Raw genomic sequence first — 17212 nt, forward strand, 5'->3', positions numbered from 1 at the left:
TTCAAAATTTGTTGCGTAGAAATTGGATTTTTTTTGGAATGTGTAATGTGATGGTTAAGATATTTTCTTTGTTTTATTGACTGAAATAAGGTATTCTATGTAAGTAGAAATCTGGATGACAAACTCTAATTGTATCGTTAATATAGCACTTGTTTTTGTGAATCGAAATATTAGTTAGCACTTTCATATCTTTAGTTACTAACTCTTGTGGATTAGTTAATATTCTTTAGCATTTATACCCTATTCATGATATATTAGTTAATATTTTTGACAAATTAGTTAATAATTTTGGCAAATTAGTTAAGTATTTTTAACACAATAGTTTAGAGCTAGAAATCTCACTAGTGGAAAAATGAAGAAGGGCTGCGCTGAAAAAGGCATGTAGGGCTGCGCTTTTTGACAGCAACCCTTTCAATAGCAGCCCTTCACATTTTAAGTAGGGCTGTGCTAGAAAAGCGCAACCTTTCACTGTGAAGGGCTGCGCTTTTTAGGTAAAAGCGCAGCCCTTCACTGTGAAGGGCTGCGCTTTTTAAGTAAAAGCGCAACCCTTCATAGCTAGAAGGGCTGCGCTTTTTAGGTAAAAGCACAGCCCTTCATGGCTAGAAGGGCTGCGTTTTTACCTAAAAAGTGCAACCCTTCCTACCAATGAACATTAATCAAAACAAAGAGAAGTATACAAGAACATTAAATCAAAACAAAGAGAAGTATATATACAAGAACATTAATCAAAACAAAGAGAAGTATACAATGCAAGAACATTAATCAAAACAAAGAGAAGTATATAAGAACATTAATAAAAAAAAAGAGAAGTATACAAGAACATTATAGATCTGAAAATACAAGAACTACCTCCAAACATTAACCTAATAATGTTTAAATACATAAAACAAAACCCTAATACATAATTAAGGAAAAAAAAATTCGGAAAAACTTAAAATGGCTATTTGGAGGCTTAAGCGAACTCGGATGGCTTAAAAATCCTAAACATCACGGATGCCGTGAGTTTGACTCGTTGGCCCGTTCCGCTTCCGAAAAGGTATCACAATAGGCAATCGGACTCCGTCGGCATGATTAGTGCAAATCATTTCAGGGTTTTTGTCGCAAATGTTTATGGGAGTTTTTGAGAGAGAAGAGAGGATGAGAGAGAAGAGAGGATGAGAGAGAAGAGAGGATGAGAGAGAAGGAGGAAAGGAATAATGAGGGACGTGAGAGAGGAGAGAGAATGAGAGATAATATATTTGACGAATCCCGCTTAATATTTGAAGCCCGCGAACTTTTTTATTTCAAATTTTTTCAGGAAGGGTTGCGCTTTTTTAAAAAAGCGCAGCCCTACATAGCAGAAGGGCTGCGCTTTTTAAAAAAGCGCAGCCCTTCTTACATACAGAAGGGCTGCGCTTTTCCTAAAAGCGCAGCCCTACTAAGTGAAGGGCTGCGCTTTTAGGAAAAAGCGCAGCCCTTCTGCTATCACTAGGGGAAAAAAGCAGAAAGGCTGCGCAAGTAGGGCTGCGCATTTTAAAAAAGCGCAACCCTATTGTTGAAGGGCTGCGCTTTTTTTAAAAAGCGCAGCCCTTCTCTAGGTAGGGTTGCGCTTTTTTGAAACTAGCGCAGCCCTACTAGTTGGGTTTTTTTTTTTTCGATATGTTCTATGCATGCGCGCCTTACTTCATTCCCACTTTCCCTCTTTCACTTCTTACTACCCCAAGTTGTGCGAAAATATATTCCCCCTTTCTCTTCGAGTGTTGCACCACCACCACCACCACTACTTTGCTGCCCTAATTCGAGCACCACCACTACTTTGCTCGCGCACCACCACTTTTCGCACCACCACATTTCGCGCACCACCACTTTTCGCACAACACCACAATTCGCACACCACCTTGCGCAACACCCCCACATTGTGCCCCACCCCTTGCGTACCACCACCTTGCGCACCACCACCTTGCGCACCACCACCTTGCGCACCACAATTCACTTCTTAGTTTCTTCTTTTCTCTTCTCTTCTCTTTTCTTCTCTTTTCCACCATTTGAGTGGTTAATTAGGTATGGATTAATTTTGTTTTTAAGTTACTTTTATTTTTGTTAATTGAATTAAATGGTTAATGTGCAATGTGGGTTTTTCCAATTGTAGGAAGAAGAGGCTAAGGAAGGCAAGTAAAGTTCCAAGTATCTCTTTTCTCTTCATTGCTCGTCGTTGGTGTTAAGAGGTAACTACTTTAACATGTAGACAAAGTTGATAATTTATTGATTATATATGTATTTTTTTTAATGTATATATATTATTTGTTGATATGAGATTGTATGAAAACGCAATGTGATTTAGCTATATATATGAAAATATATAACTAGTTGTTTGAATCATCATCATATATGCCTAGATACCCGTTCAAGACTTACTCATTAGGAGTAAGTCTTGAATAGTCCCCGGTTTGGGACTGTTCTTGGACGTTTGATCTCACTTAGGTGGTGATGTGTTTCTTCTTTTCAATTCTGAGGAAAATCTTGGCTTATCGTTTCGCTACATTGTTCTCTGGGTACATATGTAGATACGCAATTATCTACATTGTGTACTTGGAGAAACTGTAGGGAAATGCTGCCGGATTTTCCTTAGAATTGAAAAGTTGGCATATATTCACTAGTGAGATTAGACGTCCAAGGATGGGTTAGGTTGGAGTGATAAGGACCTTTGACTGCATGCATACAATTGAACATGTGACTATCTTAGCTTGTTGTATACGTGTGTGATTTGAATATGTGAGTGTGTGTACTTTAATAATGATTGATGCATTATAATGAATGTTGTGTTTAATTATTAGAGGTGGTCTTCTTGAATGAGATGGATCGTACTTGGATGTATGGTAGTCGTGAATCGATTGAGTTTGTGAATGGGGTCTCGGAATTCTGTAGAAGTGCATTAGAATATCAAACATCCTCTGGAGCAGTCGACTTTTATTGTCCTTGTTTGGATTGTAGAAATGTGAGCAAGGTTAGTAGTATACATGTGGTTAGGGAGCATGTCTTTCGCCGTGGGTTTAGGCCTCAATACCACGTATGGATTTGGCATGGTGAGCAGGGGAGGTATATGGGAAGCTCTGGATTAAAGAATGATGTATGTGAAGAAAAAAAGAAGGATGATGATGAGTTAGGGGATGAGAATTTGGATGATGAATTTGGAGATGATGATAGGGATCGGGTAGACGAGATGATACACGAGGTTGAAGATCAGTCGTGTAGACGACCTCGTATTTTTGAGTCTATGTCTAAGGCTGCTGAAAAGCCGTTGTATCCAGGTTGTACAAAGTACACCAAACTTTCCGCGGTGGTAACACTGTTCAACATTAAGTCGAACGCTGGTTGGACGGACTCTAGTTTCACATCGTTGTTGGAAGTTTTAGCTGAGATGCTCCCTGAAGGAAATGAACTGCCAAAGTCGTACTATTATGCGAAGAAGTTGATGTGTCCTTTGGGTTTAGAGTACGAGCGGATACATGCTTGTCCTAACGATTGTGTGCTTTATCGTAATGAGTATGAGCATTTACATGAGTGTCCACGTTGTGGATTGTCGAGGTACAAGCGTGAAGGAGCTGGAGGTAGTGAAGGACCACCAGCCAAGGTGTTGTGGTATCTACCCATAATACCTAGATTTAAGCGCATGTTCTCAATTAAAGGAGATGCGAAGAATTTGAGGTGGCATGCAGATCGTAGGAAGAAAGACGGTCTGCTCAAGCATCCGGCTGATTCGCCTGAGTGGAAAACTATCGACAGGGTGCATAAGTCATTTGGTAATGAGGATAGGAATCTGAGGCTTGGATTATGTACGGATGGCATGAACCCTTTTGGCAATCTCAGCTCGCAGCATAGCACATGGCCAGTAGTTTTAGTGGTTTACAACTTGCCTCCTTGGTTGTGCATGAAACGCAAGTACATGATGTTGTCGCTTCTTATATCGGGGCCCAAACAACCTGGAAATGACATAGATGTATACCTTCAGCCGCTTGTTGAAGATTTACAGAAGATGTGGAACGAAGGAGTGTTAGTATTTGATGCGTATGCTAATGAGATGTTCACTCTGCGTGCCATGCTTTTTTGTACTATGAACGATTATCCAGCTTATGGGAACTTATCTGGGTATAAGACTAAAGGAAAACAACCTTGCCCGATTTGTTTAGATGACATGAAATCTACACACCTTAAGGGCTGCAAACATGTGTATATGCGCACACGAAGGCTCCTAGCCGCGACCATCCCTATCGGTTTAAGAAGAAGGCATTCGATGGGACGGTTGAAGAAGAAGTTGCTCATAGACCATTAACTGGTACTGAAGTTTATAATCAGGTGAAGGGCATTGAAACAGTCTTTGGTAAACCTGCTAGTGAGGTTGATAGACCTACAGGATTATGGAAAAAACAGTCCATTTTTTGGAAACTCCCATATTGGAAAGATCTAAAGGTCAGACATTGTTTGGATGTCATGCACATAGAGAAGAATGTTTGTGAAGCTATTATCGCGACACTTATGAATATTCCGGGCAAGACAAAAGATGTTAAGGCGTCACGACTTTACTTGGAAAAAGAGGGGATTCGACCAGAGTTGTGGGCTCAGAAAAGGGACGGAAGGAAGAAGAAAAGAGGGGAGGAAAGGTTTGATGATGAAACTCAGAAAAGTAAAAAGGTGGAGGATTCGGAGAAGAATTATTTGCCACCAGCTTGCTACACGATGTCGCGTGCAGAGAAACGGATTTTTTGCGAGTCATTGTATGGCATTAAGGTCCCTACTGGCTACTCATCGAATATGAAGCGCTTTGTTACCTTAAATGGTGAGTTGAAGTTATCGAGTATGAAATCGCACGATTGTCATGTCATGATGCAAGTATTCTTACCGATTGCAATTCGTGGGATACTTCCAAAGCATGTGAGGCACACCATTACAGAACTGTGTTCATTTTTTCATTCAATCTGCAGCAAAGTCCTAGACCCGTCGACCCTCGATTCCTTGCAGCTAGAGTAGTTGAAACTCTATGCAAATTTGAGATGTATTTCCCCCCCCGCATTCTTTGACATTATGGTCCATCTCATTGTCCATCTAGTTCGAGAAATTAAGCTGTGTGGTCCAGTGTTTTTGAGGTGGTGCTATCCTTTTGAGAGATAAAGTTCGTAATCCTGCACAACCAGAAGGTAGTATAATTCAAGGGATTGTGGGTGAAGAGATCAGTAATTTTGTGGCTGAGTATTTTGCTAGTGTTGATCCTGTTGGACTTCCGACATCCCGACACGAGGGCAGACTTGAGGGCAAGGGTACAATTGGTTCAAAATTGATCACACCTTCCGTAGAAAAGCGTAAACAAGCTCACTTATTTGTATTGCATCACGTACCAGATGTCCATCCTTATTTAAGTGAACATATGGAGGAATTACGTGTTAGCAATCCTGGAAAAGGAGTGAGGGCATTGACGCAAATGCATAACAAGACTTTCATTGATTGGTTTCATAAACGAGTACTCAATGATTTGGATGAAAGTGTTCCTGAAACAGTCAAGTGGTTAGCATTTGGTCCTCGTGAAGCTGTACGCTCTTATGAGGGTTATGATATTAATGGGTATATGTTTTGGACTGAACGTCAAGATCTCAAGTCAAGATCGCAACAAAATAGTGGTGTTTCACTTGTGGCGTCGTCTACACAATATGCAAGCTCGAAAGATAAGTCGCCTGTACATGCTGAAAGCAACTATTATGGGCGAATAAAGAAATCTGGGAGCTGGACTACTGTACTTTTAATATTTGCCTCTTGTGTTGCACGTGGGTTGACAATAATCGACGTTGTGTAAGAAACGATGATCCTTGCGGTTTCACCCTTGTTGACCTTAGTCGTCTACGTGAAACTGAGGAGCCATTTGTAATTGCATCACAAGTCAAGCAAGTATTTTTTGTAACTGATCCTGCTGATCATAAGTGGTCAATTGTTGTACCTGGTAAAAGGAGTATCCTCGGTATTGGTGATGTTGATAATGAGGAAGAATATGATGCATTTGAGGACCTCCCCCCTTTACCTATCCTGAAATTCGTGTGGAAGATGATGTAAATATGTCGGAGAATTATATGCGTGTAGATCACACGGAAGGGATACATGTACTTGAGGATCCTAAGAAAAGGCGGAAGCTCAATAAATCATGAGACATAAACTCAGGTCTGTGTAATTTCTCCAATTTGTAACTATTTTGGCCTTTTCGCTCCTAAAATGTACTTATGAAGTGATTTAACCCCAAGTTTTCTTTGAACATGATTATATGATGTATAATGTAACTAATATGTAGATTTTTAGGCTTTAATTTGTTGTTGGTTGCATTTCGGGAACGAAAAGGCCATTTCCGGCCTATTTTGGCCTATTTTGGCCTTTTCGCTCCCAAAATGTACTTATGAAGTGATTTAACCCCAAGTTTTCTTTGAACATGATTATATGATGTATAATGTAACTAGTATGTAGATTTTTAGGCTTTAATTTGTTGTTGGTTGCATTTCGGGAACGAAAAGGCCATTTCCGGCCTATTTTGGCCTTTTCGCTCCCAAAATGTACTTATGAAGTGATTTAACCCCAAGTTTTCTTTGAACATGATTATATGATGTATAATGTAACTAGTATGTAGATTTTTAGGCTTTAATTTTTGTTGGTTGCATTTCGGGAACGAAAAGGCCAATTCCGGCCTATTTTGGCCTATTTGGCCTTTTCCCCCCTGCTGCCCCTGCACCCCCCCTGCTGCCCCTGCACACCCCCCCTGCAGCCCCTTCCCCCCTGCTGCCCTTGCACCCCCCTGCAGCCCATTCCCCCCCTTTCCCCCCTGCTGCCCCTGCACCCCCCTGCACCACCCTCCCTGCTGCCCCTGCGTTCTTTGTAGAATCAATTCCATATTCCAAATGATGAAGCGAAGAAGAATTTGTTTCTATCCGCGGTTGCCCAAAGGTTCCGAGACTTCAAGGCCAAGCTAGTGTCGGGGTGGATCACGAAGCGGAGAAAAGTCGGGGAACAAAGAAGAAGAAAATCTACGACGGGGGTGCAACACCTTCTTCTGAGGCTTCACAGGACACATCATTTGAGGATCCCTCCAAGCTTCCATATCAGATATGGAGGCATATCACAGCTGAGCAGTGGCATGCATTTGTTGCACAAAAAACAACTACCCCAGAAGTTGTTGTAAGAATTTTTTACTAGCTAAGATTTAATACTTTAGATCCAATATTATATAACACCATATCTAACCTTTGTTTATATTTGTGTGTTTCAGGCAACTCGTGAGAAAAATAGCGCGAATGCAAAATCTAGGAAGCACTATCACCATCTGGGTTCTCAGTCGTATGGTCAGGCGAGAGAATCGTGGATGTATGACCATTACCCCACGATTGCGTTGACCACGACATCGGGCACTAGCTCTACGACGACAGTTGCACAGCGGCAACCAGATAGAGTGCTCGATTGGTGGTGTTCCATGCATGGGATTGATGCAAAGGGACAGAGAGTCATACCTGATCCCGGAACAAAACAGATAGCTAATGCCATTGTAAGTACATATTATAAGTTTTTGATAAGGTTTACATAATAATATAACTTGTGCGCTCACGAGTATATCTCTCTTATCATTATGCAGATTGGCTTGAAGGAAAAGGAGGCAGCTGGTGAGTTCACTCCTAGAAGACAAGTTGATGCCTTACACGAGACTCTAGGACGGTACCAATATGGACGTGTGAGGGGCGTAGGAGGTGTCCGCCTCGGGGTGAGAAAGGTGTATGGTGATCAATACACCTCTACGTCAAGATCCACTACCTCCAGTGTCAATTCATCACCTTCCACATATGTGGAGGCTATGAAAGCCCAACTTCGGGAGGAGCTCAGAGCGGAGATGACTCAGAATTTCAACGCCATTTTGGCGCAGATAGGCTTACCGACTTTTGGTGCTTTCACGCAGGGCAATATTCCTATGCAGCCTGTTCCTACGCAGCCTCGTCCACATCCGGAGTTCACGGTAATCATTTAATATCACAACTATTGTTCTTAAATATGTTGTTTCATAGACTAACTATGAATAGAGTTTTTTTTTAAAGGAAGAGACACCATGTGAGCTATGTAATCAAGGAGATGGTCATGGTAGTTTCATTATCGTGGCTTATGGATCTGTACAGCCCCCTAGGGACCGGCCACTATTGCACAACCAGCCAGTCGCTGATATTCACTATGTGGTCAGCGTTTCAGACATTGTGCCCGGTTTCGAAGCATTTCCTCTTCCGCTGCCGAATGCAGGAGTTGGTCTACAGTTATTGTCTGATTCCCTTGGCAATTATATTCTATGGCCGCGTGCATTGGTGCGGTTATCAGATCAGGTACAATGTCTAACATAAGTTATATACATAGTTTTCTTTTATAGTTCCTATATATGATTGTCAGTAATATCTTTTAATTTAACTAATTACTAGGGTTCGGGAAGGCCGACAGGAAGGGAAAGAAGGTAGCTTCACCTCAGGGAGGCCGACGTGCCCAAGTGGGAAAGAATTCTACGGCAAAGTCTCCACTCATTACGGATATGGAGGTGGTGCAAGGCCTTACTCAACCGTGCTTCTGGCTACATGAGTGCATTAGCGATGCAGACGATGAAGCAATGATTGAGATTAAGTTGTCACCACCAATTCCATTACATTGAGGAAACATCGACCTTCATTTCTAAGGTTGATATTAAAGAATTCTTACTTGGGGAAGAGTTGAATGTTTCCATGATACAAACATTCATGAGGTAATACTTTATTAATTAAGTAGTATTCAATCCAACTAATAATAACTTCCATAATAAGTAAGTTTATTTTTATCAATATGAATTCTCAGGCTATTATACAATGATGTGAGGCGATCTAGTCAGCCAATCTTTGGTTGGTTATGTCCAAGCTTTGTACGAGATGACAGTTGCGTACAAAACGAAAAGGAGGTGAAAGTATATCTCAAGGATTCTTTGAACGCATGTTCTCGTCTTGGATATAAGATCATTCTTCTTCCTTACATTGAATCGTATGCTTCTTAAACTGACTTTTTAATTAATTAAATTGACCTATTAGTTGTTCTACGATAACAATAACATTTTTATTGTTGTAGGCACCATTGGACACTCATTGCAATATGTTTGTCACGTAACGAAGTCTACCACTTTGATTCTTTGCGTAAAGGAACAATACGGTCCTTACTAGTCAAATCATTGTTAAATAGGTAGCCTAATCGAAACTATATGCACACTTAGCTTATTAAATATTAAATGTACATCTAATCTTATAATAATGTGTATTGATGTAGTGTGATGAAGAAGATTACTGCATCTGGACTTCGACAAGGAAAAGCTCCTGTTTGGTATTTAGTCGAGGTAACATGAGTAATTTTTTGCATCCTTTTATACAAACACATAATACACATCTAACATGTCATTTATTGCATCTTTGGTGAATTTTAGTGTCCGGTACAAGAAGGTGGACTTGCGTGTGGGTATTACGTCATGAGGTTCATGCTCGATATCGTCAACTATTGCAAAGATGTTGGTGATCTTCGAAAGGTATGTAACTTTTAGGTTTCCAATTGTTGTTTGTTGCATTTTCGGCCTATTTTGGCCTTTTCGCTCCCAAAATGTAGTTTTGAAGTGATTTAACCTCAAATTCTCTTTGAACATGATTATATGAGGCATATTATAACTAGTATGTAGATTCTTAGGCTTTAATTTGTTGTTGGTTGCATTTCGGGAACGAAAAGGCCATTTCCGGCCTATTTTTGGCCTATTTTGGCCTTTTCGCTCCCAAAATGTACTTATGAAGTGATTTAACCCAAATTCTCTTTGAACATGATTATATGAGGCATATTATAACTAGTATGTAGATTCTTAGGCTTTAATTTTTGTTGGTTGCATTTCGGGAACGAAAAGGCCATTTCCGGCCTATTTTGGCCTTTTCGCTCCCAAAATGTACTTATAAAGTGATTTAACCCCAAATTCTCTTTGAACATGATTATATGAGGCATAATATAACTAGTATGTAGATTCTTAGGCTTGCATTTGTTGTTGGTTGCATTTCGGGAACGAAAAGGCCATTTCCGGCCTATTTTGGCCTATATTGGCTTTTTCGCTCCCAAAATGTACTTATGAAGTGATTTAACCCCAAATTCTCTTTGAATATGATTATATGAGTCATAATATAACTAGTATGTAGATTCTTAGGCTTGCATTTGTTGTTGGTTGCATTTCGGGAACGAAAAGGCCATTTCCGGCCTATTTTGGCTTTTCGCTCCCAAAATGTACTTATTAAGCATTTAACCCAAATTTTCTTTGAACATGATTATATGAGATATATTATAACTAGATGTAGACTTTTAGGCTTGCATTTGATTTTGATTCCATTTCGGGAGGTATATGTCATTTTTAGAAGTACTAACTACGGTAAAATGATTGAATTTTTGTATATGTTTATTCCTTGGTTGTTTTGCAAGGTTTATGCGAATTCCATACCACGTTTGAGGAACTTCACCAAAGAAGAAATTGACGAAGTTCGGGATAAGTTGGCGTCCCACATTACCGATGATTGCATAGGATGAGATTTAGCTCCAACAATGTACTAGTTTCTATCAATCCTATGTACACTTTTTACATTATTAATATAATTTGAAGTTAATTATTACCTTTCTCCACTTGTCATATATTATCGTATTGCAATTTGCATTTTTTTTTGTCCAATGGAGGTTTGGGTGGGGGTGGGGCTGCTGTGTGTGTGCAGGCTGTGCTGCTGTGTATGTGCAGGCTGTGTGCACGCAAAAAAAAAAAAATAGTGAAGGGCTGCGCTAGTTTAAACTAGCGCAACCCTTCTAAGAAGAAGGGCTGCGCTAGTGAAGAAGGCGCAACCCTTCTAGCTTAGAAGGGCTGCGCTTTATACAAAAAAGCGCAGCCCTTCCAGCTATGAAGGGCTGCGCTTTTTTGAAAAAAGCGCAGCCCTTCATTGTGAAGGGCTGCGCTTTATTAGCGCAGCCCTATTTGAATAGTGAAGGGCTGCGATGGAAAGGGCTGCTCTCAAAAAGCGCAGCCCTACATGCCATTTTCAGCGCAGCCCTACTGCTTTTTTCCACTAGTGTATGTAGGGCTGCACTTTTAGGAAAAGCGCAACCCTTCCTGCGCAGCCCTTTCTGTTTTTTCCCCTAGTGTCTATATGTAGACTTAAATTATTTTTTTAGTTAACATATTCAGTACATTAGTTAGTGTTGTTTTATAATTGGTAAAGATATATTGAGCATTATTTCGTTTCCAATATAAAACGAAAAAAAAACTTGTTTATAAATCTAAAATATCAATTACAAAAGACAACTAGATAAAAGAAGTTGAGTAAGGATTGAATATAACTGAAATTAGAGAAGAAAGAGAGCATTATTTATGCGTAATATTAAAATTAGGGCCAAGAAGATGCATTATAATTTGTTCTCTATGATATAACTAATATACTTCAGTGTTGAACTAATATATTTCAGCCCCTTAACTAATATACTTCAGCGCCTAATTAATATACTTCAACTCTTAATCAATTCATCTAAAAGCAATTTAAGGATAGCATAACTGATAGATGTAAGCGCTTAACAAATTCTACTAATAATGGTTTGATGTACGCGCGTAACATCAACATAAAAAACGACTCTGATCTTTTGGATACACGGGAGAAAGTTGATTAAGAATGATAGACTAAAAGTGGGACCAATATGATGTGCTAAAGGAGGGTAAATGTGGATTTTAAACAAACTATAAATAAGAAATTAAGTAAAAGTAGGATAAGTTCAATGGATTGTAGATGGAAAGTAGAAATATTGTAGAGTGATGAAGGAAGTATATATCACTTCCTCCATCCATTATAATCGCATCATATAGGAAATTTCATATAAATTGCATTGAGTCCGGATCTTTTAGAATTATAATTAAACTCTACGAGGTAGAGTTGTATATGGACCATACATTTTAAAATCAAGGGCTCATATTAATGGTAGGGAAAAATTAGGGGGAGGGGGAGTTTTGATAAGAAAAAATAGGGGGGGGGGGATTTTGAAAAAAGAACATATGAGCCATTGATTCTTTATTCAATGATTGATATTGCTCAACCTCTACGTTGTAGAGTATTTTACAGTTTTAGAGGAGCCAAACACGAATCGCATCATTTTCTTAATTATCAAAAAATGAAAATTTACATCATTTACTTATTAAGCAATGCATTCTCTCTTTCTCTTTCTTATCACATAAGTCTCTCTTTCAATTACTCTTTATTTATGTTTTCATCATATAAGCTCCTTAATATGTGTTGTATCTCTATTATATAAAGGAAGGAGAGCTACAATGCCCCCCTATAAATTTACTTAATTTTCATTACTAAATCAACTATTTCCAAAATGAAGGAAAACAACAAATTCAAACTCAAAATATAGCATTAAAAATTAACTTAAATATTGAAGGCAATTAAGTTATAATTGAACCACCAAAAAAAGAAACATCTATACGATTTAATACATTATGTTGATAAAAGTAAAAAGGAATATTACATCAATCAAATATCTTATTAATCAATTCACAAACACAATTAAGTATTATTTCAAAAAGAAAAATTCAATCAATTAACAAATTGAAGTGGAATAATTCATTTAACACAAAAGACTATGTTTATACAACGTAAAAAATCCAAAAAAATTCACTACCTAACATTCTTTTATCATTAATCAAGTTTACTTTTAAAGACTTAGAAGAAAGAATAAGTGAAAAAAGTTAATAAAAGAAGCTAATGTTAAATGATAGAAGTTTACCTACGAAATTTAGCTAAGGAATTATGTAATGTTCAACAAACGAATCTAAAAGAAAACAGAAACTTTCGGGAAAAAACCCTAGCCTCCCCTATCTTTTTCTCTCTTTCAAACCCTAGCCTCCCCTACCCATTCTTCATCAATTAGGGGCTGCCATGGATGTTTTCATCCATGGTAAGCCCATTTTCCCCTTTTATTTCTAGTTTTTAATTCATTTTCTTGTTTTGTTCAATAAATTAGTCTCTCTTTATGAGATTTTCTCAAACCCTGTTATGGGGTTTTTAGTTTCTGTTTTGGAAATCTCCTTCTCCCCTATGGGAGTTGTGAGTATGGTTCTTTTGTTTTTAGGTATGAGAAATTATTCTCATTGGTTGAAGTTCGAGACTCAACATGAAGGTATTGGAATCTCGGATGCGATCAACCTGACTCGATCAAAAATGTTCTTCCCAAACTATATCAGAATGATAGACTTCCTCATCAATAGCTGTTTGATTCAGCAAATACAAGAGGGTTGTGCTGTATTGTTCGATCTGGTTCATGTATTTCTTCGAAGACGAATTTGATTTAGTCTTGTTTAATTGTATCTTGTTTTCCTTTAATACCTATTGTAGATGCCGTTTGGCCTTCAATTAATGAAATTTCTCTTTCAAAAAAAAAAAAATTATGTAATGTTCAAATTTTTACTCCTATTTATGCCCAAAAGGTTAGAATTTACGTTTGAAAACAAAAAATATCAAGCATGCATCATGTGCATAGTTTGCTACTACCCTTATAATCCAACAATAATAGAATGGAGGAAGTATATATATGGTATATGTTGTTTTTATATTGTACTTTGATCTAATAGATATATCTTTTTTAACATATTTTGTAACAAAAATAACAAGAGCATTGTCCCATATGGCACCTAAAATAAAAAATAATACCCCTATGAGATTAATATCATAATTCTTAAAAAGATGCTATAGTGGTAAAAAAAAGTGGTGAAATAAATATTTGAAGCTAATTTTTCAACTAATTTTTTTTTTACATCTACGCATGCATCGCTTATTTGGTTGTATATAAGACTAGTATAACCTATCTAAACCCCTCCCCCCGTTCTTGTGGAAGATGAAAGGACTTATGATCCTTTTCATTACCTGAATGGCTGAATCTCATTAATCAGATTTTATTACTGAGGCATATTATTGTATATAGTAGGAGACATTTTCAATAGTGTAGAATTACAAATTCTCAAGTCGTGTACATATTTATACTTATATTTAGCAATTTATTGAAATCAAACTACAATATCGCACGGGGAACCTAATTCTTTTTGGTTTCTTGCCTTTCTTTTTTCAGTATCTTAGTTTATCCTTCTTGCTTCTTTTTCTTTTCATGTATTCTCTGCTACTTAATTGATTTTTTGGTTCGTAACAGAAAAAGTATACTCTTTTGTCTATTTTTGGGACTAATAGTGTGATAAGTATTATTGGATGGCTCATTTTATTGGATTAAAGCAAATTGTGAATTGTCTCTACTCCTGCTAACCATTTGCAAATTGATTATGGTGCTGTGATGGTCTTCTATTCATGAATTTCTATTTTGTTTATGCATAGGATACGTTTTTGAAGATGCCAAATGGGAAACTAAAAGACAAATCTTTTTAAAAAGTGCTTTTTCTTTTACTTCAAAGTTGAAACCAAGCCTAGTTTACTAACATTCTGTTCTTACTGTCTACTTCTCTACATACATTTGACTTTTTTTTTTTTGAAGGAATATGATTTTGACTTTATTTTGAGTCAGTGCCCCATCAATTCCATAATTCTATTGTTCATGTACCATATTCTGTTCTTTATTTCCATTAGTTCATTCTCAAATGCTCCCTTACTTTTGGGTTTATGGTAAAGGTTTGAATGAAATCTTGTGTTTGAGAGGCTTTAAGTTAGGGAATTATAATAGTTTGAGCGAATCATTGGTCAGGCCGTAGGGGAACGCCGGAACGGGGAACCACAAGTTGTAGGGGAAATTTAATTGTGGCTCGAGTTAGTAATAAACTAAATAGTTTGGCCTTGTAGAGGAAATTTAGTTGTGGCCCAAGTTAGAAATAAATTATCTACACTGCATGTCGTGATTATTGTCGATGTACGAAACTGCTTCACACAAAAACCATGTGGATCAAATTCTATGGAAAGAAAATTGTCATAAGTAAGTTTTCACATTGAAGTTAGAATTTTAATGATTTGAAGGGCAAGGAGAACATCATGAAAGAGTATTTGTTGTTAGGCAAGATAGTATGACCAGAACGTGTTATTGGGATGTAATGACTATCACCAACTATAATATAATTTTTGGTGCTTAATTTGAACAGGGGTAGGAGAGAGTACCTGAATTATGGATCATATGAGAAGTTGTGCTCAAATCCATATATCATCAGACATATGAAAACTACCATTTTGTTGGAGACATAAGCTTGGCGTGTTGGGCTAGCCCAATATAGTAAGCTTGTTGTTGAGGTGCTAATTCGCGTAGGGAGGAGGCTAGAAATAGAATGCACGAGGCCCCGACAGGGATGTTGTGTAGACCTGATTATTGGACAGGATAGCCCAATGGCTAACGGGTTAGAGTCAAATTTATGGGACACAGTTTTATTGGATATGGTCATTATTGGATAAGGCTATTATAGGACCAATAAAGAAACCCAATAATTTTGAAAAATAAAATAGGTTTTGTAAAAACAATTACATATTCAGATTCACATTCATTTAAACTCATTTTTGGCTCTCTTTGTTCCTTGTTTTTCTTGCTCGTTTGCCGACCTGTCCATTATCGGCTCGCTATCGGCACACTACCCAATTGGCCTGACCCGCTACGACCCTTTATGAGGCGACCCTCTAATGACCCGACCCGCACTGACCCTGACCCAACCCGTCCAATAACCAGGTCTAGTGTTGGGTAAGGACAAGGGGGCATGGCCCAACCTTGCTGTTGCTGCCATTATTATTGAAAGACAAACACTATTGTTGTGGGCTTGGGTTGTGTCATGATTCGGATGGACATGGGCTTGGCCATGAGTTTGTCCGTTGTGTTGAGGTTGTTGTTGTCACTAATGGTTGCCACAACCTCTCCCTTTGCCACGACCACCCTGCCCAGCTTCCACGTGGCTTTTGGTGGTGTCGCTGTGGTTGGAGGTGAAAGTTCGGTGTGCATTTTGGATTTAGGCTTAATCCAATCTGATGTGAACAAATTTTGGATTTTGATTTTCCAATCCCAATTCAAACCAATAGAGTTTGAGTCCGAATCGATTCAATATGAATTTTCAGACAACAGATTGGATACGATCAGAATTATCCAAGTTTTTAAAACTCCTTTGTTTTATGAAATAAATTTAGTGTGACTATCAAAAATAAAATGTTTGATAATATAAGTAATTCATACAACCCCGTAAAAATTCATTCATTAATAAACTAATAACAACTGATAATTCGTTACCTCTAAAATAGTTCATAATTCTTACAACTGAAGGTTCAATAACAACATAACATGTTTAACTACATAGCAGGTAGTAGCAAATTAGGTTTTTAACTCTTACGGGAAGGGAAGGGTCGCCGTACCATTTAGGTTTTTTTTTTTTGTTTTAAAAAACTCAATTATGCCAATCATAAACAAACAAATATTAGTTTCATTTACTACTTAGTTATTTTGGATTTTTGGATTCAATCACCCTGAATCCAATCCAATCTAAGAATATGATTCTTCAAAAAGATTCAATAATGTAATCCGAACATAGTTAGAGTCTAATTCGAATTACTAATTCGATTTGGATCGAATTGAATTTAGGTTTTTATCCGAATAACTTTCACCCGTAGCCTTGGTGGTAGAGTTATTAGAGCGTTGGGATCAAAGTCCACCCCATATGTTCTTTATTCTGTTTTCTTGATTCTTTTCAAGCAACACTCGCGAGAAGGTTCACAAAACGAAGGCAGAGGTTTGGTTTGGGTGATAGATTGAGCCACAAGATAGTAGTCGGAGTTAATGAGACCAACAAACAGACACATGACCAAGGCTCTTCAGATATTTTACGATCAACATTAAAAAGTTAGTCTTTCAAGTCAAGTCCTTTAATTTTTAGCAATAAGAATATGAACATCTCAAAAGTTGGAGATAAATAGTTGGTTAAATTGATTTTCAAGATATATGTCTCGCATATCTTTATTATCTTGAAAAATATTTTACAAGTTTCTTGCAGTGTAACGTTGGTGAAAAGGATGGTGTTGCGAAGATCAGCGCTATGGTATTGTGGATCCACTTTTTCACAATAGATTCAAGGCGTTGTCACTGTGCCGGTGTGATATTCGTGGGATGTGGAGCGACGGGATCAATGTCGTCGACTAATTACATCACT

General features: G+C 37.9%; 1 protein-coding gene across 1 annotated transcript; it reads left to right on the forward strand.

The window, feature by feature from the left end:
- Positions 1-8467: 8467 nt before the first annotated feature.
- Positions 8468-10627, forward strand: LOC130591524 (uncharacterized). The gene is made up of 6 exons (XM_057394865.1): positions 8468-8770; positions 8860-9039; positions 9124-9234; positions 9319-9385; positions 9473-9571; positions 10495-10627. Exons 1-6 carry the CDS (start codon positions 8751-8753, stop codon positions 10597-10599), a joined length of 582 nt encoding a protein of 193 aa, XP_057250848.1. The 5' UTR covers positions 8468-8750; the 3' UTR covers positions 10600-10627.
- Positions 10628-17212: the final 6585 nt, after the last annotated feature.

The sequence above is a fragment of the Beta vulgaris genome, chromosome 5 (genome assembly GCF_026745355.1).
Source record: "Beta vulgaris subsp. vulgaris cultivar EL10 chromosome 5, EL10.2, whole genome shotgun sequence".
NCBI lineage: Eukaryota > Viridiplantae > Streptophyta > Magnoliopsida > Caryophyllales > Amaranthaceae > Beta > Beta vulgaris.